The following is a 27322-nucleotide window of genomic DNA, read 5'->3' as shown; positions in this document are numbered from 1 at the left end:
CATCTTTCATGTTTTCCCAGTTATTTATGCATGTTTAATTTTTTTTTTTTAATGCAAGTAAGTTGCAAGAGTTTAATGACAAAGCAAAACAGAAGTACTAGTTTCTGATTGCTTGTTTTGTAACTTTCAGGAAACACCATTTTCCTAGCTCTTGCATCTTGGTCTGGGTAGAGAAAAGGGCTCACAGCTATAGAACAGGAGATATGCTGTAGCGGTTTGAACTGAAATATCTGGAATCGCACTGACTCTGTGTCATCAAAGCTAAACCAGGCTGGGGTGAGTTCTTGCAGAAAGCGGTCAGTGGCCACCATCCAGCTCACCAAAGTGGTTCACCAAATACAACAAAGGTTATATTTATGACGTTTCTGAAAAATTGGACAAATATAAGGTGTAAGATCCAAGTTAGTGAGTGGGTCATGAATGTCTGTTCTCAGTTTCCTTTTCACTATACCCAAAATGTCAAATTTTTTAAAGTGAAAGACATTAGTTTTGATGGTTTGGAAACATTGGTCCTCACAGCTGTTTCTTGCTTGGTTATAGAAAAGGAACAGTGAATTTTGTTATTCCAGGTCAGTGTGTCTTGTTGGGGAAAACACTGGAGTCAGTCCTGAAGAGAGCACTCGTATTCAGATGGAAAGGGGACAGAGAGGATGGTGAAGACTTCATTTTTGTAGGTGTACTTCTCACACTTGAAACACGTGATGCTATAATTGAGCTGCCCATCAAACTGCCAGGTGATGATGGAGGACTCATTGGTGGTCACCTTCCTGTGGCATCTTGGGATAGATGTTTTCTCCTGTGATCTTTGGCGGTACTTCAGAGATTCATGAAGTTCATTCAGGACACAAATCAAGACTTTCTGAGCATCTTGTTGTGTCTTTTTCATAAATGCTGGGTAGAGGTTGCCAAGAGCTGACCGAAATATTTCTGGTGAGACAGAATCTGAGTCTCCAAGCCACATGTCTGTCATCACATAGGCAAAAGCAGTGGCAACCTCACTGGAATCCTTTTGAAGAGCAGTAATGTACTTTCCAGAGAGAGAGCTCCATCAGCGGTGAGATGCTGCAGAGACACGGTAAGATGACATTCATGTAGCACGTGTTGCCCAACGTCTGCAGGCCAATCACACCCTGGAAATGGGGCTGGTTCTCATCTGCCTGGTTAACTGGAAAGGTATCAAAGGGATCTGTGCACTTTGTGCCTGGGCTCCAGCAGAGGGACAGCGACTTAGGGGACATCAGAGACACACAGGGAGAGACAAAGCTGTGTACCCCCCGGGCAAGGACTAAAGGGACCTCGCCACCTTCCCTGTGTGGCGTCTCCCCTCTGCACGTTTACATTTTCATGTGAATATCATGTCTAGTTCCATAAAGACGTTTATTGGTATTTTTATTGTAATTTTATCAAATTTATAAATTAATTTAAGGAAAACTGAAATCTTTATGATATTAAGTTCTTGTCCTATTTAAACACAAAGGTTAACTTTCATTTATTAAGGTCTACTTTTGTGTCTTTTAGAAATGTTTTTAAATTTTCCTCATATCAGTTTTGCACTTTTTTTGGTTAAATTTATTCCTAAGTATTTTATCTTTTCTGTTGCTATTGAAATGGGGCCTTTTCTACAATTCTGCCTTTTAATGGGTTATTTGTGGACATACGGTTTACTGATTTCTGTATGGTAATTAATATTCTGCCACATACTGAATTATTTTATTGTTTGGGTTAGTTTAATCATTGATTTTTAAAGGGTTTTCCCAGTACATAATCATATCAGTAAAAACCATTCCAATCAGTTAGAAGATGCAAAAATGAGGACTGAAATAAAAGCAGCTCCCAATCCACGGATGGTTTAATTGTTTGATAGGAGGGGTGCTTGGATATATATTTTTTTTACATAGAAAAGATACGTCATCACCTGATTTGTATTCTAACCCACACAAAAGCTGTTTAACCCATAGTTAAAATCTCTTAACTCCTGAAGTCAGTACAAAAAAGACCAACATCCAATTTTTAAATGGGCAAAATATAGGAATATAACAGTTTACAGACAAGGAACGATAAGTGGTCATTACATATATGATTAGATACCAATCTTACTAAAAAGGAGAAATACAATGGAAACTGCAATAAAAGACCACGGATAATAGTGAGAACTCACTGCTTTGGGTAGGGTATGAAGAAACAAGCCTTTCCTATATTAATCACAGAAGTGAAATTTGACACAACCCCTCAGGGGAATAATTTTGCATACCTGTCAAAATGCACATACACTTCAACCCAGCAATGCCAGTTGTAGGAATTTGTCTTTCAGCTATATTCCAGGAGAAATATAATATAGCCTTATTTTTATTAGAAAAAGGTGAATAATAGAGTCTGGTCAAATTAATTTTGCAATCATTTAAAAGGATGATCTGGAATAATCTCTGAGATATACCATTAAATTTTTAAAGTTAGGCAAAGAACACTATGCTTGGTATGCTTTCATTTGCTTAAAACTATATACCTATATTCATAGATTGAAAGAGATGCTCACATATGTAGAGCATCTTAAGGATACAGAAGAAGTAGTGACATTGGTTGTCTCTGAGTAGACTGGTTAACTGAGGAGGACAGGTATAGGAGCAGACTAGCTTTTCACCTATATCCTTTATGCCTGAATTTTAAAGCCTCTGGATATATTATCTATTTCTAATAGTATTTTATTAGTAATAATATAATTTACATTGAAACAAAAAGTAAAATGCATTAGAAGAACAATGTGCCAAGAATAAATATCTTTCAATGAACATGTTTGTAAAACCCAAAGGTCATGCACTATGAAAATCAAATAGATGCTTTTGCCTCTGGGTTTCTCCAGTTTGCAGAGCTTCTGGTTCTTGGCATGGTGCTAACTAGCTATAAGCTATGCTCAGAAGTCAGCATATGTGTGTTCCAATGCTTCTCTCAACCTGTTTTTGTTTTGTTTTGTTTTTTGCAGTGCCTTTGAATATGAGGACTATTGCATACAAAGACTAAGCAATTTTAGACACTTTATCTCTAAATGTTTAACCGTTGGAGTGGAGATAAGAATGGCAAGAGCTCTTTCTTAGAAAACCTGAGTTCACTAACTCAATGTAGTAAATTGTGGTTGGTGTTACATACTGCCCCATTACTACCCTAAATAGTTCAAAAGGAGATAGATTTGAACATCAGAAAGAATATCCAAACTTTGTTACTTTGGATGTCAGCTATTAAATTATGTTCACAATACACTAAGTTTTGGAAACTGATCTGGAAGGGATTTATTTCTACCACAGGTAAGTAAGTGAGGGAGGGGAAGAAGGTCTTCAAGTCCTGTAAGGTCATATACTGAACTTACAGATGACTGTTACTAAGTTTCTTTTACTCCTCTTTTAGTTGCCAGTAGTTACATGCATAAGTTATATCAGTGTTAACTATCACTGCATTAAGCATCATCAAGTTTCCAATAACGGAGGAAGGTAATTCTCTCTAAGATGCCTCTTCAGGTTAGTGTTGGTTTTGTTTTGCGTGTTAGTGTATGTGTGTGTATTGAAAGAATCAGATTAAATAAAAACAAGATGAAAAATTTCTCTTAGGTCTAAAATTCTTCAACTTTCTGAAATTGATAATCTGGATACTAAGAAAGGTTTTGGCCAACTAAATTGAAACTCCTTTGACCCCACCCCCCCTTATCCTGCCCATTGCTTATCACCTCCCATCTCCTTAAAACCAATTAGGTAAGAGTAGAGAGTGGAAAATAGTACCGTTCGTATATAAAGATTTTGGCATAGCACTTTTTTAAGCATAAGGCAGTGCACAAAAATTACATTGGTCAGTGAATTCTCACAAAGTGTATCCCCCATGTAATCACCATGTCGACTGATGAAGAAACAGGATGTTAGTCTTGCATTTTGTGTCATTTCTTCTTTCCTTTTCCTTACCTTTCATACAGCCTGAGCCTTAATGCTCACACAAAATATATTATGTACAACTGAATTGCATTCACATTTTCTGTACTGAACTTTTTACATGGCATACCAATGTCTTAAGCAGTTTTAAGCCAACTCTTTCCAATCACGCTTAAATATCTTAAACCAGTGTGAACATCATATTAAAACATAAAGTCATCCTGTATGACCAAAAAATAAGAACCTATTCTTAATGGATAAAAAAGTGCAATTAATATATGTTATATTATATATGTACATATATATATTAGTTTTTTAAAAAGTGAAACATACAGTTTTTTTTAAAATTAAGTTAAAAAGACATACATTAAATAGTAAGTCTCAACCTCTCCAGAATACTAATGTTACTCTTCCAGAGACAGTCTATATGTATATAAACACAATTTAAATATTTAAATTATTTTCTATTTGAATCTAAATGATAGCATATTGCATGTTATACCATGTTTTAAAAAAAAATGACCTAAATAGCCTTTTTAAATATATTAGTCCATCCCATGACCTCCCTTCATTCTAGTAGCCATGTTTGCATCTCCTGACCTGACCCCCTTGGCCAGGGCTGAATGGATTACACTGGTGTTGAATGACAGTCATTGTCTACTGCTATGCAATCCGTTTTGTGATCTTCCTCTGTTCTGCTCTGTGTCACGGGGGGAGGGGGGGCGAACCTTACAAACGACATATCCCAGGTTCCTTTACCTCCTTGACTCCAGTTAGGTTCAGCCAATGGGAGGCACTGGTGCCAAAACAGGAGGGTTGGAGGAAGAGAGAAGCCAGGGGTTTCTCGCCTTCCCTCTGCTTTGGGTAGCATCTTTAGCAGTATAGCTGTACCTCCTCCATGGTTCCAGCTCCCACTGGCAGCCCCTCCCTGTATGGTCCAAGTATCACCTTGGCAGCCCCCTTACTTGTTCTCCATGTTAAGTCCCCTCCTTTGACCTACCTGGAAGTTAGTCACATGAAGAGGCCACATGGAGAGAGACACCGTGCCAGCCCCAGCTGTTATAGGCATCCTTGTTGAGGAGCCAGGCATGGAGCGAAGAAGCCATCTTGCATGACCAGCCAGTGAGATGATCAGGTTCAGTGAAGATCATTTTTTAAACCCTGCCTCTATCATATGACACAATTGTTTTTTAGTAATAATCATGAAATAAAATGAATAATAACCAGAAGAGAAATATAAAGAATGAAAATATTCTCCTATTAAACTGAGTCTATATAATCCTATCAGTTAAAAAAAAAACAAATTAGAAAAATATAAATAAAATAAATACTTAGTACAAAAAAGCAAGGGGTTAATATTTTTAATTGTATTAATGTTTTATAAAAAAGAAAAACATATCCACATATTGGTCTGTTGTGATAAAATGTCTGTGAATAACAAAGTCAAATTTCCTGTGTTTAAGCCTTAAGCTTTGCAGTGACTTCATTGAAATGAATCTTCTTCCTATATTAATGTTTAATAGACAGTATAGCCAGATTTCTCCAGTTATCTTTGCAGATAGTTTCGTGCAATGTAAGATTAGCATCTTTTGTTGTTTCTGCTGGCATTCTTTGAAATTTGATTACTCTTTCTGAATAAATGACTATTTCCTTAGATTTTGTTTTTTCATAGTTAATTGCCTCTCCACAATTTCTTCATTCTGTTTCTTTGATTAGAGTCTCATATAATATTTTATGTAAATAATTTGTCCAGTAACTAATAAGTTACAACTTAGGTAACTATTAAATTGTATCACTGATATAGTGTTATATTTTCTTAGTTCTTTCTTTAGTTTTAACACAATTAACAATTTAAGAAGAAATTTAAAATTTAAATATATTATTCAAAATCAGTAATATATTTCATGCATGAATTAAAATTTGTACTTACTGCCATCTTTTCATTTTCAAAATGCTCTCTCCCCTTGGCTTTCATGACACCTCAGTTTGTAACTAATATACTGTTTGTTGTTGTAGTTAAATGCTTGACCTCTCTAGTCTATAAACTCCATAAAGGCAGGGACTACGTTTGTTAGCTGTTTTTCCAGTGCCTGGCCTGGAGTAAGTACTTGAGGAATATGTAGAGACTAATGAACACTTTACTAAGGAAAGCGCTTACTCAGAGAACTTTAAATACAGGAAAGAATTTGGTAGATGATTATGTAGTCTGGACTTGGTTGCGGGCAGAGCTGGGTAAAACAAGTCTTCTGGCTTTCAGTCCACTAGCCTTTAAGCTACTCTGCCACCTCTATGCTTCATGGCATGCTAATACTTCCAACATCCATACCTGAAGAAAATATAATTAAGTAACGTGTTCCCCTTCTGTAATTCACAATGTAGCTTCTATAAACTACTGAAGTATTCTAAAGATTCACTAATGGCAGAGAGGTAAATACAGGCATGACAATCATTTTTATTTGAAGATTCAGCAGAAGAAAATATGACTAACTTCATTTTTGATCCTCTGCTTTTTTGAGACTTCGGCTAAAGGATGCTATACGTGTAGCTGAAACTTTCTTCCTTTCACAGGTGCTGTTTCCTAATAATGTCAACCTTTCTTTGTGTTCAATTCAAATATGCACAAAATCCTTTCACTAAAATTCCAAAATCTAATCTGTCTGCTATTTCATGTCCCACACAGTATACTTTAAAATGTTTTCTTTTCTTTCTGTCATCTTTCCTATCAGTAGGAAAGTATAAAGACATAGCTCAGTTAGGATGTGAACATTTAGTAACATAATATCCATAAGCATTTGATAACGTGTTGATTAGAAACTGCTTTTGCAGTTCCAAGCTTTCCGAGCTTAAGGGAAGAAAACACCTATCGTTCACCATCACATTCTTGAGAACATTTTTTCTAAGTTGTAGACACAGCTCTGCACATCATGAGGGTACTTTTAAGCATGCTTGCTGTTTGCTGTTCACAGCTCACACGAATCCTGGGCGAAATTCTTTGAGGCCTCTCTGAGTACATGGTCCACTTTCCAGAGGTTAGTGGTTTTGGCAGGCTCTTTGGAGTCAAGGTTCTTTCCTAAGAACTGGGTGATAGGCAATCAGGAGCTGAGAGCTTCCAGAACTGGTCTTTCACTCTCTCTGTCTCTCAGGAACTCTCTCCTTATCAGGAACTGTCCTCATCCCAAGGCTTCCAGGCTTCTCTTTCTAAGCATCTTTTCAGCTTTAGCTTTTAGTATTAATCAGGTTATATTCTCTGATGATTCACAGTTCAAATTTCCATAGGAGGAAATCTGCTAATCTTGACTCATCTTTCCATGGCCAAGTTGTGTTGTAGGTTATTGGTCAACCTCTGGATTGGCTGATGCCAAAACTGGTGCCTAGGCCAGGACCACTGGCCGGGTGGAAGTGGGGTGCTGGGGTGACCTACAAAACCTAATAGCACCCAACATACAACAAAAGAAGGAATGAGGGCAACTTCTAAAGGAAATCAGTATGTAAACTTCTTTTATATTCTGTGAGTAGGATTTCTTTAAATGTTTAATATTTATCTAAATATTCAATTCTTTTACTCATCTGTTTTAGTGCTATATTAACTGTATGACATGAATTCAATGTTGTACTTTCATTATTGCTTCTTGTTATTACAGCATCAAAAACCAAACCAAAACAAAACAAAAAACCTGAAAGAGCCTATTTTGCAGAAGAGAGACCCAGAGATAGTAAATAGATATTCTAAGGATATAAGGCTACAGAGAGGCAGAAAACAAGAAGTGAGACCTGTTGCTTCCCATCCACAGGCTTTAATCAGAACCTAATACAGAACTAAGATACAGTGTCTAGACAATTCCTTGTAATTAGGAAATGTTCGTTACCAAAGGGATTTCCTCCTTTGCTTATTTAAGAGGACATACCAAAGAGAAATGAATGGCACGTTGAAGAGTTCTAATATATGATGACTTTTATGAAATATTTAACATTGAAATTTGACACCTTTTCAAAACTTGTAATAAATTATTTAAAAATCTATTCTAATTACAGAATCTTATCATGCTTCACATTCAGCTTTCTTTAATACCTAGGCAAAGTTCAATAACTGGGTAACAAGTATATAACAAATTATAAATGATAAACTACCTTGTGCAAAAAAATTGATTTACTCAGTCACCTAAACCCAAATAATTTCAAGAAGTGTATCAAAGAATTCTTTCTAAATGGATTTTTTTTCTTGCTGCCCACAGCACTAAAGGCAATCCTGTCAGCTTTTAAGCTCTCATTTGACCTGTTTTGTCAAATGCTTTGTGAAATGATATTCAGAACGGCACAATGTGATGTCAACTTGCATTAATTCTGTCCCAAAGTGAGGTGTTCAGTATTCAAACAGTGTTTGTACTGGCACAATCTATTTATGTTTCAGCTTCATTTCAGAAGGTTTACAAGTATTGTTTCCTTTGGAAGACTGTTCTTTTTTGCAATTTCTTTTCTAAAACAACCTTTGAAAGGCCAATAATAATGTTCTATAAAGCTGCTTTCAGGGAAGTCATTAAGAAAATAAATATTTCAGAGAATTGAATAAAATATTATATATCAATATTAAATTTTACTATTTTCATCCTAGATACATTATGAACAATTAAAACTATTTCTTGTCAACTAAGAAAATATTTCTCAGTGCAGTGAATCCATTAATAGTATTGCATTTGTTTTTATGTAAAACATAATTTATTAATTTGTTTTCAGCTAATAAGAACCATATGCATATGTTCCTACAGTTATATAATGTCCTCTAATTCAGTTGTAATAGTGATTGTATATTAACAAACTCCTAAATGTTTTATTGATTACATTTCATAAGCAACCATGTAGAGTAATAAAGACATTATTTCATATTTATTCATTTGAAACAACAGTGTAAATCACTAACCCATCATTCTACCTTGCTTAAAAAACAGGAGAACGGTTTTAGTAGGTTTCTAAATCTAGATTTTGATGATTTTTGAAATGAATTCTTGGTTTCCCCTGCAAGTCAATTATAATTTTGAGTATAGTCATATAGCAACCATAAGTCAGTTGACTCCTGAAGGTCTTTTTCAAATTTTGTCCTTTCCACCTTTTTTCTGAATCCGGTTTCTGGCTGGTTCCGTCAATACCAAGGGTTCTTGTATGATGATTGCTGGGTAATGTTTGCCCAATAGTTCAACTTCCACTTGTTGTCCTACCTTACTTAGCTCTACAGGGACGTACGCGAAAGCCAGACTCTTCTGGATGCTGTAACTGTAGCTTCCAGATGTCGTATTGCCAACCACCTGAAAAACAAGACCCCGCCATTCCAGTATCTTGGCCACAGCTTTGCGCACCCCCTCTCCAGATGAAAATACTTAAAATATAGGTTCAACTTACAATCTGCCAGTTTTATACTATGCTATCTGTGCATATAACACCAGGAGGAAAACTTCTCTTTTTGGAGAAAATTAATGAAAATTTATGAATTATGAAAAGTAATTCTCAAAGTATATATCTACAGTACTTTGACATTTTCTACTTTTAAATAATAACGCCTAGTGTCTTAATAGTTGGCAGTATTTTGCGCAGTTTCATGCCAAGAGATCTAATAGGAGGAAGAATAGATTACTTTCATTTTAAACTTAAAAAAATTTTTCTCTTCTATTATCAAACTAGCATGGCAATAGTAAATACAAGGGAGAAAAATCTAAAAATCCAAATTAGTCAACAGTCCCTGTTGGGGTTCAGAAAATGGCCTGCCAAATAGTGCTGAATTAAACTATTAATATATAGTCAATGTGAAATGAACATTCTATATGAATACATATATAGCATTTAACAATTCCTGGCAATTGCTGGGCACTTAAATTAATGTTAACTTTACCTCTCTCTAGCTCTACCATGTAAAAAACATTTTGCTAGACATTCTAGAGTATTAGTAGATACCTGGTTCCTACCCTCATAAGCTTCCAGCCTCACTGAGGAATCAACATCGAGATATAAGAAAATATAACCAGGAAGTCAATGCTGTCAACATAATTAAGCTAAAATTTGTTCTACATTTGGAGCTGGGTGAAATTAGTCAGGTAAAGACGGAAGATGAAACTTTCCCGACATGGAGTTAGGTGTGAACAACCCAAATTAAGGAGGAGGAAATAGGATAACTTTGGATGGCAAACCAGAGAACAATACTGAACAAAGATTCAAAACTTAGGAGATGAAAATAAAAGCTTTATGCTACACACACAGAGACACAGACACACAAATCTATATAACAAGCCTGATTCAAAGATAAGAGGATTAGTAGAAACCAGATCTGAAGGAAATGATCAAAGAGAAGAAAAAGCAGATTAAAATGCAAAAAAAAAAAAAAAAGGTCAGGTTAAGACACCACGTTTAAAAATGTAAAAGGAAGACAACAAAAGCAAAACATGATTTATAGCCCTGCTCAGAATGGCTTCTCCTGGCTGCACAACGTTGCACTAATCCTTACAGCCTCACATTGGGTCGATTGTAGCTGGTGCCCCAAAATATTCACGATGTGAATCAGCCTGCGATCTTTAGCTGCCTTACAAAGAGCCCACTAGAGTCAACAGTCTTATTATAGAATATCTAGGCTTGTCGATGCTAACACATTTATGACATTAAATACAGACTCCTATCTTATAGCCCCAGTTTTTACTGTCTCATTGAAACCCCAAATCGGAATCTCTCCACATCATCTCTGAACTTATTATGGTAAGAATGGGTTGCTTTAAAAAACAAACAAACATGAATGCATTCGTTAGTAAAAAGCTCCTCTCTTGCAGGTTATTAACTTCCAAAGTATTGCACACACGTTTTACAATTGCTTTGCTTTCTTAGATCATAGTTAAGTGATGTAAGACGGGGATTTGAGTCAGGGAGGTTTGAATTTTAATCACTGCTTTGTGAAAGACTTTCTTGGTAACTTTGGTTTCACTTCCCAGCCTATAAAACAGAGATCTGTGTTTGGAGCCCAGGGAAAGTTAACCTGATTTGCTTGTGCATCTTAAGAAAACGGGAAGAGAGGCCTGAGCAAGTCTCAGCCAAATCTCCTAACCCACTGGGTCAAAACCTCACAATCATTCTTCAGAAACTGTGTGCACCACTTCCTCAGGCCTTCCCATCTCTTAAAATCCCAGCAGCGATTGTCTAGCAGTTATGTCTGCATTAGTAACTTAAAGAGATAGCATACTTATTTTGGGAATGCTACTTTTAAAATATTTATCAAATGCTTTTCTTTGTGCCAGATTCCTTTCATTTCTCCTTTAATTTCTTTCTGTTAAGAATTGTTAAATGCTATGTATGTATTCATATAGAATGTTCATTTCACATTGACTATATAATAATAGTTTCTAATCCTGGGGTTAGTACCTCAGAGTTTTAGAAGTCTGACATTTCCTTTTATCCTATTGCTAAACCTCCAGGGAACTGTTTCTCCTAGCATAAATTTTATACCGTTCTAGCTTAAAGTCTTCCAGATTCAGTTAAATCCATTGCTTCTTTTTGCTCAGTGAGTCACAAGAAGAATCTGCCCTCACCCTCTGCCTAGAATATGAGATTCTCATTCTCATATTCTTTGTGAAATAAAACACTGGTCTTTTTACCAGTATAAACAAGCTGCATTTATTTTTAGCCTTTTCTCATTCTTCTCTATGAGACTTAACCAGGCCTCTAACTGAGTCAGAGAAGATAGCATGGTAAGTAGCCTTTAAAGGAGGTAATGTGATTTAAATTGGATGATATATTGTTTCTTTTCCTGTCCCTGTGTGGTTTAGTTTATTAATAATGAAAAAGAAGACTTTCTAAATCCTCCAAACCTCCTTCCTCAAAAACCTCTTCTTCAAAACTTACTACCCAGCAAAGCTGCTTTTATAACTAATGAAAGCCCTTTCCATTCCTACTTTTATACCTTAATTTTTAAAAATTAAACTTTATTTAAAATCATAATCCCTTCCTCCAGCACTGCCCATATCTCAATTGGGCTTTACTTTTCCCCAGAGTACTAATCACTCTCTGACACACCATTTATTTTATTTATTATGTTCATTGTCTCTCTCTCTCTCCCCTGGAATCTAAACTCCATGGGGGAAGAGATTCTTGCCTAGTTTGTTTACTACAGCATCCCTAGTGCATAGAATATTGCTGGCACATAGTAAACACTCAATAAAAAACTTGTTGAATACATGAATATATTTGTACCCTGTTTCATTAGTAACTTAAAGAAATAGCATATTTATTTTGGGAATGCTATTTTTAAAATATTTATCAAAGGCTTTGCTTTGTTCTAGATTACTTTCATTTCTCCTTTAGTTTCTTTCTAATCCTGGGGTTAGTACCTCAGAGTATTTTAGAAGTCTGCCCTATTTGCAAGAATGAAAACCTAATACCAAAGGCAGTACAAGTCCAGACAAAGTCAGGAAATAAAAAACAAAAACTATTGAATATCATTCCAGAGTATAAAGAGGATCGAAGAGGGTCATCTGCATGATAAAATAATGACCCTACTAAGCACCAAAGAGCAGAAAAGCTGCTATCAGGAAATCTAAGAGGATATATTATTAATAAAGGAGCATACAATTGGGCTAACATCTCTGTAATCAGATGACATATAGTAGGAAAGATGAACAATATACCATATAAACTCAATGCACAGATATGGCAAAGGGAATACAACTAAAAAAATGGAACTTGGATTTCCAGGGTTTTCCCCCCAGCTTTGAGATATAATTGACACATAACATTGTGTAAGTTTAAGGTATAGGTTTCTAGGTTTTTTAACCTTTAATTTGGGTATCATCATATTTACGATAGCTAAACATCTGTCAGTTCATCATGGTTGATGTGGGTTGCCTACAGAATATTATAACATAATCTGTAATTCCATGTTCCAGTAAAACAGAAAGTTGGTGGAAGGATGGGCGTGGACTGTATTAGGAAGCCTGAGAAAGCTGAAGCGGAAGAGAGTGAAAATGTAAAGCAAAAGAAATATGAGGTGGGGGCAATATAATGACTCGGGAAAAAATTAATTAGAGGTGGAAAGAAGCTTAGACAATCTCTCTTCCAATGGTTCCATGTTATAGATGAGAAAACTGAGGCCCAGAGAGGCTAAGGTCAGGTCAGGCAGTTAGTTCATGGCAAAGGTGCTTATCAGTGGACATTGCAGGCAAATTTGAAATTGGAAGAAGAGCCTATTAAGAAAAGAGGGCTGAACCAGAGGCTTAGAACAGAAAGAGGAAGGGGAGATAGTGAGGTAAGAGTAGGAATGGTTCAAAGAGAAGAATGAACTCAATACAATGAAAGGTGAGGCATTTAAGAAAGAGCTCGAGATCTGAGAAAAGTCTGTAGGCTTCAGAGGGTCTAATAACATTCACCTGCTACTCAGATGTACAAGAGCTGTGGGTGTATAACTAAGTGCTAAAGAGAATAAGTGGGACATCGACAGAGACAGAGAAGAGAGCAGACTGGAGTATTCAACCTGGCTTCAAAGAAAGGATGGGCCATTCAAAGTCCAACTACACTGGGGTCAGAAGTCAACTCCATCAATCACACACTGTGTAACCAATCTCAAGCAAGTAACTTCATATCTCTGTGCCCCAAAGCCTCATCAAAACAATCAGCCTCATTAAAATGAAGACGATCTTACATATCTGGGAGGGGTGTGGTAAAACTAGATGAGCAAGTACATGAAAAATATCCAGCACATACTGGGAATGCTATAGATGGTTCTATGTCAAACTGACCCATGCCTCAGCCCAAATGGCTGTTTCTTCAGTAATCCAAAGGCTGAGATTTGATGCCACTGGCTTTCCCAAACTCCAGTGCTCTTTTTGTCACGGAAGAGGTGGGGAAAATGGAAGCAAAGATCAAGTAGGCTGCAGCGCATGAGAAAAAACCCAGGCATGGAACTTCTGAGCCTTTGGGTATTGACCAAACAGACCCTGTTCAATATGGAGCAGCTGCTTAGATGAAGGCCCTGTGCTCGCCCCAGGGTCTAAGCTGAGTGTCTCATACCTGCCTGAGGACACCAGCCAAAACAGCAAATTCTTGAATCAAATTGGATTTTACAAATAGTTGTAAAAAGTGGAGGAAATGATCTTATCGGTAAGTTATCTGGTTTTACTGAATACCGAGAGAGAAATGAAATGTAACATTCCAAAAGTGAGAAGCAGGTAATTTGACTCTTCCTGAAGAACCAAGTGGTTTCCACTTTTCACTTTGCTTTCTAAGGGTCGACCCTCTCCTGTCATAGATGTTTTCATTTGGAAATTTTTCTCTGCTAATGTGTTAAGGTTAAAGTTGACCTCTTCTGAAAAAAGCTAAATCAGAATGCCAAATGCTTTATGAAACCCATCTCTTGCATTCGCAGATATGGACGTGGTGAGCAAGGCGACAATTTTACCCTCTAAATCGTGCCTTCCTAATTGTCCCATGTATTTCAAGTTCTTGAGTTTATTTCCTTTCATCAAAGCATGTAGAATTTTATGTTTTCAAAAATGAGTACCATTTCATTTTCCTTTTAGCGAACTGATTTCTGTTTCTTGAAAGTCAGTTCAAATCAAAAGTGTCGTCCCACCAATAGAGAAATAAATAGCAAGGAACTCTAAAAGGAAACAAAGACAAGGAGAGTTTCTATTGCAGAAAAGCAGCTGCGGCCCCTGGCCAGGAGGTCCTCAGCACTCACCTTGCCCTCGTGCCAGATGCTTTCATTTCCCTCTGGATCAACATCGTCTGTTGCCAAGGTGAGGCAGACCAGTCTCCGTTTCAGCCCCTTGGCTTTAATCTGTTTCAGTGCTTGCTTTCCTATGAAGTCTGCTGGCTGCAGGAATCAAAGATAATGATGATGAATGAATGCTCAGACGCTGTGACAAGGTTAGAGATGCAAGCATTTAAATTTGTCTTTGCTATTTTCTCGCCAATTACACATTCAATAAAAACACAGATTGGATCAAACGTCTAGACAAATATTTCTCAGTCCTCAAATGACAACATCAGCCACCTATTCTTTCAGAGTAGGTTAGACTTAAGGGTAATAACTTGTGATAACAATTTTACCAGAACCACCTAGGCAGAAAAGCATAAGGCATGATATTGCAATGGTGGATTAGGAAAGTGACCCTTATATCTAATGATTCTGGACAGTGGTACTGACTGGCAGTGAGCAAAGCACCGTGCAATGTCTACCCATAGAAGCCTTTTACTATGAGTTTCTGTTTCTCATTTGTTTGTCTTGTTCTTTTGTTGTTTTTGGTTTATATACCACATATCATTGTGGTTACCAGAGGGTAAGGGGGGTGGGGGGTGGGAGATGAGGGTAAGGGGGTTCAAATATATGGTGATGAAGGAGAACTGACTTTGGGTGGTGAACACACAATGGGATTTATAGATGATGTAATACAGAATTGTACACCTAAAATCTATGTAATTTTACTAACAATTGTCACCCCAATAAATTTAAAAAATAAATTTAAAAAAAAAAAGAAGAAAAAAAGAAAATACACTCAAAAAAAAAAAAAGTAATTATATACGTAAGTAGTTGCAATTCAAGACACTGGTATTGGGCCAGTACTTCCTTTGGCAATGTGCACACAGGAAGCTTTTTGTTTGTTGGTTTTGTTTGTTTGGTGTATTATAATTTTGGGGCAGGTAGCAAGAAGCTTTTAACTGCCTGTTAGTCTTTGCTACTAAAAAATTATAGCAACTTGCTGAGAGTCTATTTCTAATCTTTACAAATAAATGTGTGAAATGTCAAAAAAAAAAAAAAAAAAAAAAGAAGCCTTTTACAAGAAGGAAATTCACCTTTTTCGAAATGTGATGCCAAAAACAACCGCAAAATACCACACTTTTTTTCCTTCTTCAGAATAATGGTCCGGGGTCTGTGTTAATCTTATTGGGGTGCACTCATTAGTTCACTCAGGAAATGTACTGAGCCCCTACTATGTGGGAGGCATCATGTGAGGCCTTGTGGGGGTTACAAAGTTAGTCAGACACAGACATTTTGATCAAAGAGCTTATTCTCTACCATTGAGCTTTTCAACCTTTTTTTCCCTCCGTCCATGCAACACATGACAGATTACATTCCTATTCCTGATACCTTCCCATGGGCATACTCAAGGTTATTCCCAATGCAATGAAAGTGAATGAGAGTGACATTGTTATGGGATCACCTTGAATCCATTCTTATGTGTTAAAAAAGAATCATGAAACTTCAAGACTTTCACATTTATTAGTAACATCTTACAACAAATAGGTGAGGAATGACTCCTCAGTGGAGACACTTAGCAAATAAAGTAAAAGAGATACAATTCTATCTAATCACAGTGCCAGGGATGTTGGCACATGTGAGAAACGAGCCAGAGGCTCAGAGCAGTAAAGGTGCTAAGGAGGGACGCTGGAGTCAGCCTGCTACCTAAGTGTGCCCAAACAAGCATCTCTTATCTTATGAGGAAAAAAGGAATTTGTGATCTACAAATCAAATCTCTGTGAATGAAATTAATTAGAGATTACAATGTGGAAATAAAATTCTCAAAACAGTTCTCATATACGGACTCACTACTCTAAAAGAAAAGAAAGGAAACAACTTTAATTTCCTCATTGGCCAAAAAAGAAAGGAAACAATAGTTCATGCCAAAAATATTCTCTGTCAACAACATGTAGGCTTTATACAGCTCTTTCTGCACACAACACGTTTAGGATCGGTGCAATAAGTCAGTGCACTTAACCTCTCAGTGAAGCAGCAGGAGGAGGGAGGGGTCCTCACACATACTCAGCCTGAGATCCCCAGTTCACTCCTTCACTAACTCACAGCTTCTAGGATAGGCCCTCAGTGAAGTATGATTTCTATGGCTATCGCAACTTTAAATTGCTGACCTGCACAGGAAACTAAAAAAGTTTCCATTGGCCAAGGTTAAAATAATTGCAAAATTAAAGTCCAATTCTTTCCCTTTTCTCAGTGTGATTCAGATGGTGAGAACCAACTATGAAGCTTTATTGTGAAGCCAGATGAAAATTCAAAGAAGACTGGACCCCATGTTATTTAAGACAGGACTACTAGGGAAAAACAAAACAAACTGCTCAGGAAGAGTTTGATTCATTTGAATTCATACGTAAGGTAAATTCATGACAACAAAAGTTAACAAACCAAAGTTCATTGTAGTTAAAACATATACACGTATATCTAAATACAGAAAGAACTCTATAACAACAACACATTTTTTTTTTTTTTTGCTATCTTTTTAAACAAAGACCTGCTATCATGGATAAATGATGACAAGGGGTGCTTTTTATAGTTCATTTCTAGTTTCACACTTTATTGTGCGGAAAAGCACTTAAAACAATACTGAATAGCCAATGCACTCTCCATGGTGTGATTTGTAACCTCTTGTTATGGAATCTGAATCTTTACTGCTAGAGATTCATTTAGATTTTGAAATTTTTGGGTCTTCCTGAGTCCCTAATTAAATAATTTTCTTTAAATTATTTAGTCAACTGTTGTTATCTCCTGCTGTGTATAAGATATTGTGTTTGTAGCCACAGGTATTCAGAGCTCAATAGAAATGGTCTTATAGCTTCTGGGAGGCCCCTGTGGAGGTGTGACCACTTACCTCCACATCACAACATACCCAGTCCTGAAATTATTACATCTCCTGCATGTTTCAATGTATCAGAGGAAAAGAGAATAATGTGACATTACTGGAAACATGGCAGAACACGACACATGGTAGCATGAAAATCAGCTATACCAATTTGAAACGTGTACATTTAAAACAAAGGACGTCTAACATGTGGAGGCAGAAAAGCAAACAAACATGCTATGACAGGGGTCTGTACAAGAAAGACTATGATTAGTTCTGTCTGGGGTGGGAGAGTGGGGCTGGGGCCGCATTCTGTCAGCAACAATTCTGTAGAGGAAGTAGTTTGAGCTGAGGTGTTAAAGATGAGGTTTCATAAAAACGATTGTCTGCATAGTCTTTTCCAAAAGTCCTTATACTTACGCTATAATTTAATCTTCACAAGAACCCACAGATGATAGGTTTGGGGTCTCAAAGAAGTGGATTAACTTAGCCAAAGAAATCAACAAGCTGGTGAAGAATCGAGACCTCCTGAGTCTCAGCTGTTATTTTCATCTACTTTGAGCTGCCTTCACTAAGCCATGGAAGCCAGTATCTGCTATACCTTTGAAGGGGCTGTGGTGAAAGCGGCCATAACCACAGCTTTCAGAAATGGGTCCTTTTGGGGGTGCTGGATGAGAACTATTAGGGCAGATGCCAGGGGACTGGAGGGAATAAAATGTGCTGGAAGGTGAGCCTAACTCTATCTTTGCCCAATTCACAACTTTACCCAAGTCTAAGCAGGAACATAAGGTATCAGCTAATCACAAGAAAAAAGGGGGGGGACCTTAAAAAGCTTCCTTTAGAAGAGATAAGTTAAAGCAATAAGTTCAGCAAAAATTAAATACTACTAATAAATAATATTTACAATGTACCAGGCACTCGCTACGTGCCAGACACTGTACTTTACATCGGGAGCTCATTTCATCCTCATGTTATGCCTATGAGATAGATCATGTTACCCCCAGTTTATGGAAGAGAAAGGCCCAGCAAAGGTCCAGCTCGTTTCCATGGCAACGTAACTCAGCACCTTTATATTTTAATCCATACTTTTTTTTAAAATAACTGTAGCTGGAGACTGTCATTGGAAGACATAGCTGATGTACATACTCTAAAAAAAAAGTTTCTTTTAAATTATTTCTAGTTACCCTGAACCCATTTTGAAATACATGTACTACAATATTTTTGTAACCCATGAAAAGATTGGAAAATACCCTGAAGATTAATCTTTTTGATATTTGACATCTATATCTGTCTGTCTGTGACTTAGGAAGTGATCTTGTCTGCAGCATCATGCTCAGACATGAATGAAAACCAGATGCTAACAAACAACAACAAAATCCTAATTAAATGTGAGGAACACATACTTAAAACACCGGTAAGAGGTGACACTGGCACCGTCTGCGACATTTCTCCCTTTCTGAGCTAGACTTGTGCCTGACTTGGGAAGATTTAAAGTGGGGCAAGGATATTTCATTCTTGTTTTACTTGGCTTTCCTCCCAAGATGGTAGATTTTACCCTATTATATAGTTATTAATTATAAATGAGAGGAAATGTGTCTGAAGGCAAGTGCTGTGATTAAAATCGGTGCTTTCAAGATGACCTGAGAACAGAAATGTATTTCTTTAATGAGTCACTGCCAGATTAACTATATAAATAGCAATTAATGTCTTTGAGAAACAAATTTCTGGGGCACTAAAGCTATAGCTTAAAATTAGTCTTGGCTTATACTTTTTAATTTATTAATTTTAAAAAGTAATAAGAGCCATTATTAAGACAGTCACCTACATAATACATACTAAATATAACATCCACATAGATGAAAACATTAAGTAGATTTTAAGTGAAATGCAATTACTTATCTCATTAGCTTTATGAAAAGCGTATTAGCTAAAAGTATATGGAAATGAAATAAATTAAATCAGTATACTTTTGGTCATGGTTCTCAGGGCAATGGAGAGTTCTCAGATGTACTTAAAGTCAAATTTAACAGCAGCAGGAGAAGGAAGGTTGTGATACAGAGAGTCAGGGTAGAGGGCTCTCACAGACCAGGAGAGAAATTATAAAAACCTGGTTTGGGACCTTTCCTGTTTCATATATTTGGAGTCAGTACCCGTCAGAAAATTCAAGGAAATCATCAGTTTGAGTTCATTTTTTGGGCCCAAATCCCTTTAACCTAAATATCAAAAGGTTCCAAAGGCATAAGACAATCAATGTAACATCTTGGGTCCCAGGAAAGCTCCCCTTAGAAACCAGTTGCAGTACTGGTTGTGGAATTTTGCTTCTGCATTTACAGGTGGGGAACGAGTTGCAAAGAGACCCACTGTTCATCAGCTACTGTAAGTGCCAGAGTGGAGATGAAAATCCATGTGACAGACTTCTGCTACTATCCCTTAATACTTTCCTCAAAAGTTTCTCATTTAAAATGGGACTCAGGGATCATGATTTTAAAATAATCCTGATGGGAATCCCTTTGTAAAGTATGTGGCCATTACTAACCTAAGGTCTATGTAAACTTTCTTCGGTCAGTTGTTGAATATCAGGTACATCTCTGCTTGTCTCACAGTCAAACTGATAAGGTCGTATACTGGATTCCTTCGTTTGGGGGAATGCATCAACTGACCCACCACTCCATCAAGACAAGTGATACCATCGTTCATTTCATATGCACATAACTAGAATCACATAAGTTATTAAGTAGGCAGAAAACTAGGTCCAATCTCATTTTTCATATGAGAAAATTAAGGCCCAAAGTTAAGTGTCGTGCCTGAGGTGACAAAATGAGTTAGCACCAGATATCAAACCCAGGCTTCTCAACTCTTTTTTTCTCCAATATGCAGAGCTTTGTAACATTCCACATAAGTTTATAATAATCACCATTTCAACATATCTTTATTAGCAAAATGTTAAATTATTAGTTTAGCAACTCAAGTTTGTTATTAATGGCTGGAAATGAATATTCCCACATACACATAGTTTTCATTCTCTGCTCTTGGCAATTTAAAAGAAACAATTCATCTAGCATTTTTCTAATTGAAATTATTAATCAGTTAAGTATTCCTTTCAAAAAAGTCTTCAATATAATTAGAAAAGAAACTCTATTAACTACAAAGTGGGGATAAAAAGAAACCTGGAGAAAATATTTAAAATGTTATTCCTAAGTCAGGCCAATAATTAGGTTAATTAGCATTCAAACCAAACTCTATTTTTCAAAATTAAAAAACAGGCTCTATTCCATGTGTTTTATGACTTTTACTAGATTCAATGTTGAAGAGAATATTTACTTTTCAGTTTTTGAGTCCAGTGATTTGATGAAAAACTGGGGAATGGATCTGGGGCTTTGTCAGATGTTCTTTAATGATTATTAACTGCGTTAGCAAGGATTATAACAGAGTTTTCATAATAGTTTTTTTAATCTCTCTAGACTAAAGGATTTTAATTGCCCATTTGCTGTTTTAAGTATAGCACTCAAGCATAAATGCAAAGTAAATAATTATTAAAGAAAATGAGAAAAACATGAAGAAGGAGACCTCACTAGAGACCCAAGATCTTTCTTTGCTGGGATTTTCAAAAAACTGAAAGGATTTTTATCCATAGCTCTTTTTTCCTAACAAATTTTATATTGAATTCAATATGATGGAAGGGAACTAACATTTATAGAGATACCAAATGTTCTCTATCTCATCTAGTACTTATAACAGACTTATAAGGTGGATATTTTCTTCATTTTACAGATGAGAAAACTGAAGCACTTATAGGTTAAACAACTTACTTAGTTTTAGAACCTGTAAGTGGCAGAGCCATGATTCAAACCCTTCAAAAAATACTTACTAAGCCTTACCAATTATCAGACACAGTGCTATCCCTAAGGATTCTTGGCCTCTGTCCTCAGGGAGCTCAAGTCTACCTGAGGAGGAGCCAGGTATAAGTGCCCCAGCAGAGGTAAGCACAGGGTGCTATAGAAGAAGGGTTACCAATACACGCCTGGCATTAATTACCACCTATTATATGAATCATAAAATCTAACAATATACAAAAACATAATATATCACTAAGTGGGTATTATGCCAAAAATGAGAAGTTGGGTTAACATACGAAAATTAATAAATGTCATTCACCATATAATGAAGTCAAAAAGAAAAACCATATGATTATCTCAATAGATGCAGAAAAAGCATTTGCCAAAATCTAATATTGCTAATTAAAAAAAAAATATTTTAGCACTAGTAATAGAAGTGAATGTCTTCAACCTTATAAAGAGCATCTCTGAAAAATCTATAGCTAACATCATACTTATGATGAAAGACTGAATGCCTTCTACCTAAGATCAAGAACAAGATAACAATGCCTGCTCTCACCATTTCTATTTAACTTAGTTGAAGGAGGTTCTAGCCTGTATAATAATACAAGAAAAGGAAATGAAAGGCATCCAGATTAGAAAAGACAAAAAGAAATTATTTGTTTAAAAAATTACTTTTATAAAACATGATTGTCCATGTTGAAAATCCAATGGAATCTATAAAAAAGTACAATAAAAAAGTACTAGAACTACTAAATGAGTTTAGCAAAGTTGCAGAATACAAGATCAATATACAAAAACAAATTGTTTTCTATATACTAGCACTAAACATCTGAAAATTAAAATTAAAATACCTTTCCAATAGCATTGAAATTCAAAGTACAAAAAGATTACCTAAATAACTGGAGAGATATACTTTGTTCATCAGTTGGAAGACTTGAATTGATGTATAGATACAATGCAATTCCAACTAGCATGCCTTTTTTGTATAAACGACAAGCTGATTCTAAAGTTTATGGAAATTCAGGGGTCAGGGTTGGAGAGGATCAAAGATGGCAGAGTAGATAAATGCTGTGCTTGCCTCATCCCATGACCGTATTAAAATTACTAAATTTAGAACAAATTTAGTTTAGCACAAACTAAATTATAGAACAATCAACCTGGAGAACCATCTGAAGTCTAACTGAACAGAAGTTTTGTAAGTAAGGATATAAAGAAAAAGCCACATTGAGGAGTAGGAGGGGTAGTGATGCGAAACAGGTGGTCCCACACTTGCGTGTGGTGATTGAGAATCAGGAGAAGGATTTCTTGGCCATGGAGTTCCTCCCCCCACCCTCTGCAGGAGCAAGGGACTCCAGCCCCATACCAGGATCCTCAGTCTTGAGTACTAGCATCGGGAAGAGGAGCCCCTACAACATCTGGTTGTGAAGAACAGTGGGGATTCCAATCATCCAGATGGGATGGAAGGCTGTGGGAAACTCTGACATCCTCTTAAAGCTCCCGAGCACAAACTTACTTGCAGGCAGTTTCCCTGGGCTCTGGTGGAGGGACAGTGACTCAGGAGGTGTAAGAGACATACAGGGAGAGACTGTTATGTGGCTTCAGGGCAAGGAATGGAAGGAGAGTTGCCATTTTCCCTGTGTAGAATCCTCCTCCTATACAGCCGGCAGGCGGGTGCCATCTTTCCTGTGTTGAGCCCTCCCTGACACAGTCAAATCTGAATCTGCCTTGGCCTGGTGAACTCTGTTCCCTCCACCTGCTTGCTCCACTCTGGTGACTCCCTGGGACCTCACCCTACGCAACATATTCAATGCCTGAGGCACTTTCTCAGTGAGCAGCCAGCCCCCCCCCCACCACTGCACTACTTCTTATAGAGCTCTCAGGGGTCCACAAGCCCCAGCTGGGCAGCAGCTGGCATCAGTGTGCTCTGAAACTTTTGTTGAGTAGCTCCAGGCTCAGCACTGGCACCAAACCAAAATCTACATGAACTTGGTGAACACTTGTCCCACCCTGGTGACTCTCTGAGACCCTGTCTCACCCAACTCCCATATAGCATGAGGCTCTATCCGTGGCTGAGCCTTACAGGAGCTGACAGGCAGCAGCAGACATTGGGGTGTCCTGGGCTTTCTGCAGAGCTACCCCAGGCCCAGTACTGGTGGGGGGTGATCCTCAGTTTGTAGCACAGCCTCTTCCAGGTACCTCCAGGTCCAGCACAAGCAATGACAAACCGCAAATAGCTTTGTAGCTCCTACCAGGTATTTCCTGGCTGGTCAGAGGTAGTGGCTGACCTGGTCCTGTACTGAGCCCCTTCCAAGCCCTAGAACCAACATACCTGAAGGTCAGCTTTGGACAACAGCAGAGCACCACCCAATTAGCCCCATAGTGGCATATCCAAAGGGTGGTCTCAGTAGGTATTAGAGACCACTGGAGTGAATCCTTCTCCATGGGATAAACCCTACACACAGCAGCCCATAAGCTGTAGATGAGGCCAAGCCCCACAGCCAGTCAGCCTGAGGGTCAATTCTACCCACTGACATGCCAACAGTAATAAAGGCTCAACTATAACAGGAGGGCACACACAACCCATACAAAAGACACTCCTGGAGCACCTGGCACAAGTGGCCAGGGAGACTGTGACACTGGGTCCCACAGGACACCTACTGCATAAGGCCCCCTGGGCAATACTGGGAGATGAAACAGATCTACTTAATGCATAGAAACAAACAAAGAGAGGCAATCAAAATGAGGAAACAAAGAACTATGTCCCAAATAAAACAACAGGAGAAAACTCCAGAAAAAGAACTAAATGAAATGGAGGCAAGCAACCTACCAGATATAGTGTTCAAAACAACGGTTATAAGGATGCTCAAAGAATTTAGTGAGAACTTCAACAAAGAGATAGCAAGCATAAAAAAGGACATAGAAACCATAAAAACAATCAGTCAGAAGTAAAGAACACAGTAACTGAAATAAAGAACACACTAGAAGGAATCACCAGCAGACTAGATGAAGCAGAGGATAGAATCAGCAATTTGGAAGACAAGGTAACCAAAAACACCCAATCAGAACAGCAAAAAGAATTTTAAACATGAGGATAGTTTAAGAGACCTCTGGGACATCAAACATAACAACATAGGGGTACCAGAAGAAGAAGAGACATCAAGGGAACCTATTTGAAGAAATAATAACTGAAAACTTTCCTAACCTGGCAAAAGGAAATAGACATACAAGCCTAAGAAGTGCAGAGAGTCCCAAACAAGATGAATCCAAACAGGGACATCATAGTTAAAATGGCAAAGGTTAAAGACAAAGAGAGAATTATAAAAGCAAGAGAAAGGCAACTAGTTACGTACAAGGGAGCTTCCATAGATTGTCAGCTGATTTCTCAACAGAAACTTGCAGGTAAGAAGGAACTGGTATGAAATATTTGAAGAGATGAAAAACAGGGACCTACAATGAAAACTACTCTACCAGAAAGGCTATCATTTAAAATTGAAGGAGAGATAAAGAGCTTCTCAGACAGGAAAAACCTAAAGAAATTCATCACCACCAAACCAGTGTTACAAGGAATGGTAGAGGGACTTCTTTAGGAAAAAGAAGAGGAAAAAAAAAAAAGATAAAAAATATGAATAATAAAATAGCAATCACTATGTATCTATCAATAATCATTTTAAATGTAAATGAATTAAATGCTCCAATCAAAAGACATAGGATAGCTGAATGAATAAGAAAACAAGACCCATACATATACTGTCTACAAGAGACTGACTTCAGATCAAAAGACACACAAAGAGACTGAAAGTAAAGGGATGGAAAAAGCTATTTCATGAAAATGGAAATAAAAAACAAAGGTAGGGTAGCAATACTTATACCAGATAAAAAACACCGTAAAACGAAGGCAAAAAAAACAAGAGACAAAGTACTCAGTAATCCCATTTCTCAGTATTTATCTGAAGAAACCCAAAACACCACTACAAGGGGATATGTACATCCATATGTTCATTGCAGCATTGTTTACAATGGCCAAGATGTGGAGGCAGGCTGGGTGTCCATCGATGGATGAAAGGAAAAAGAGAAGGTGGTACATATATACAATGGAATATTGCTCAGCCATGGAAGGGAATATGTTCTTGCCATCTGTGGTGGCATGGATAGACCTGGAGGGTATTGTGTTGAGTGGAGTATGTCAGACAGAAAGACAGGTACAATGTGATGTCGCTTATATGTGGGATCTAAAAAACAAAATAAACAAACAAAACAGAAACAAACTCATAGATACAGAGAACATTTTGATGGTTGCCAGATGGGGAGTGTGGTGGTTGTTAGTTGTTACACAGTAGTCATGTGGATGTTGGTATAACATAAGGAATATAGTTAATAATATGTATGGTGTCAGGTGGGTACTAGATTTTTCAGGGTGATAAATGGGAGTGGGTTGTGAGGTCAGGGTGGAAAAAGTGAAGGGATTAAGAAGTACAAATTGGTAGTTACAAAATAGTCATGGGGATGTAAAGTAAAGCATAGGGATTATAGTCAGTAATATGGTAATAACTATGTATAGTGCCTGGTAAGTACTAGACTAGTCAGGGTGATCACTTTTTAAATTATATAAATGTCTAACCACTATGCTGTATACCTGAAATTAACATAAAATAATATTGAATGTTGACTCTAATTGAAAAATTAAAAAGGGAGGAATGTGAAAGGGAATAAGAAGTTCAAATCTCCAGGTATAAAACAATTATGTCATGGGCATGTAATGTACAGCATAGGGAATATAGTCAATAATATTGTGATAGCATAATATGGTGTCAGATGGTTGCTGGACTTACGGTGATAGCTTCTTTAGGTATGTAAATGTTGAATAACTATGGCGTACATCTGAAACTAACGTAATATTGCATGTTAGCTATATTTTAATGCAATTCTTTAAAAAAAGATTATGATAGAAATATGACTTTAGCTTTACAGTACTACTCTTGTATAAGTGTTTTTTTGAAATCACAAGACAACTTAAAGTTGCTGAAGCATCAAAGTGTTTAAACCTGTATGTAAAATACTGCTGACCTTCTGTCATTTGTGTTTCCAAGGGCTTAAAAACCTTTATATTAAACTTTCCTTTGTTCAATCTTAGAAATAGATGATAGATAGATAGATAGATAGATAGATAGATAGATAGATAGCGAGCCAAAGAGGGACATTAGATAATGATACAGGGATCAATCCAACAAGAAGATATAACCCTTGTAAACACTTATGCACCCAACACAGGAGCACATAAATATATAAAGCAATTATTAATCAACATAAAGGGAGAGATTGACAATAATACAATCACAGTAGGGGACTTTAACCCCCCACTGACACCAATGGTCAGATCTTCCAGACAGAAAATCAGCACAGAAACAGAGGCCTTAAATGACACACTAGGGCAGATGGATTTAATTGATGTTTAGAGCATTTCATCCCAAAGCAACCGATATACATTCTTTTCAAGTGTACATGGAACACTTTCCAACATAGAACACATGTTAAGCCTCAAAACAAATCTCAATAAATTTAAAAAGATTGAAACCATATTAAGCATCTTCTCAGACCACAAGGGTATGAAATTACATATCAATTACCAGAAAAAAAACTGGAAAACGCATAAACACATGGAGGTTAAATAACATGCTACTAAATAATGAATGGGTCAACAGTGAGATCAAAGAAGAAATCAAAAGATACCTTGAGACAAATAAAAATGAAAGCATAACAACTGCAAACATACGGAACATAGTCCTAAGAGGGAAATTCATAGCAATACAGGTCTACCTAAAGAAACAAGAAATATTTCCAATAAACAATCTAACCTTACACTTAAAGGCACTAAAAAAAGAACAGCAAACAAACCCAAACTAAGTAGATAGAGGAAATAATAAAGATCAGAGCAGAAATAAATGAAATAAAGTCTAAAAAAACCCCACAAAAGATCAGTGAGACCAAG

The 27322-nt window shown here is 36.9% G+C and overlaps 1 protein-coding gene and 1 pseudogene across 3 annotated transcripts in view; both read right to left on the bottom strand.

Moving 5' to 3' along the window:
• LOC109445648 (ubiquitin carboxyl-terminal hydrolase 50) lies at positions 1-1319 on the bottom strand (annotated as a pseudogene).
• Positions 1320-7842: 6523 nt separating this feature from the next.
• Positions 7843-27322, bottom strand: part of DMGDH (dimethylglycine dehydrogenase) — a 62441-nt gene continuing 42961 nt past the window's right edge. For 2 of the 3 annotated variants that reach the window (XM_074328801.1, XM_019728178.2), the window contains 2 exons: positions 14608-14742; positions 7843-9205 (listed from right to left, as the gene is read on the bottom strand). In XM_074328801.1, coding sequence (XP_074184902.1) covers positions 8990-9205; positions 14608-14742 — 351 coding nt within the window. In that variant the 3' untranslated portion in view covers positions 7843-8989. Of the gene's footprint in view, positions 9206-14607; positions 14786-27322 lie in introns of all 3 variants that reach the window. The other variant, XR_012495069.1, reaches the window with a different exon arrangement.

This window comes from Rhinolophus sinicus, linkage group LG03, assembly GCF_036562045.2.
Source record: "Rhinolophus sinicus isolate RSC01 linkage group LG03, ASM3656204v1, whole genome shotgun sequence".
NCBI classification, from domain to species: domain Eukaryota; kingdom Metazoa; phylum Chordata; class Mammalia; order Chiroptera; family Rhinolophidae; genus Rhinolophus; species Rhinolophus sinicus.
The sequence above is the reverse complement of the archived record's forward strand: the minus strand, read 5'-3'. Positions and strand labels throughout refer to the sequence as shown.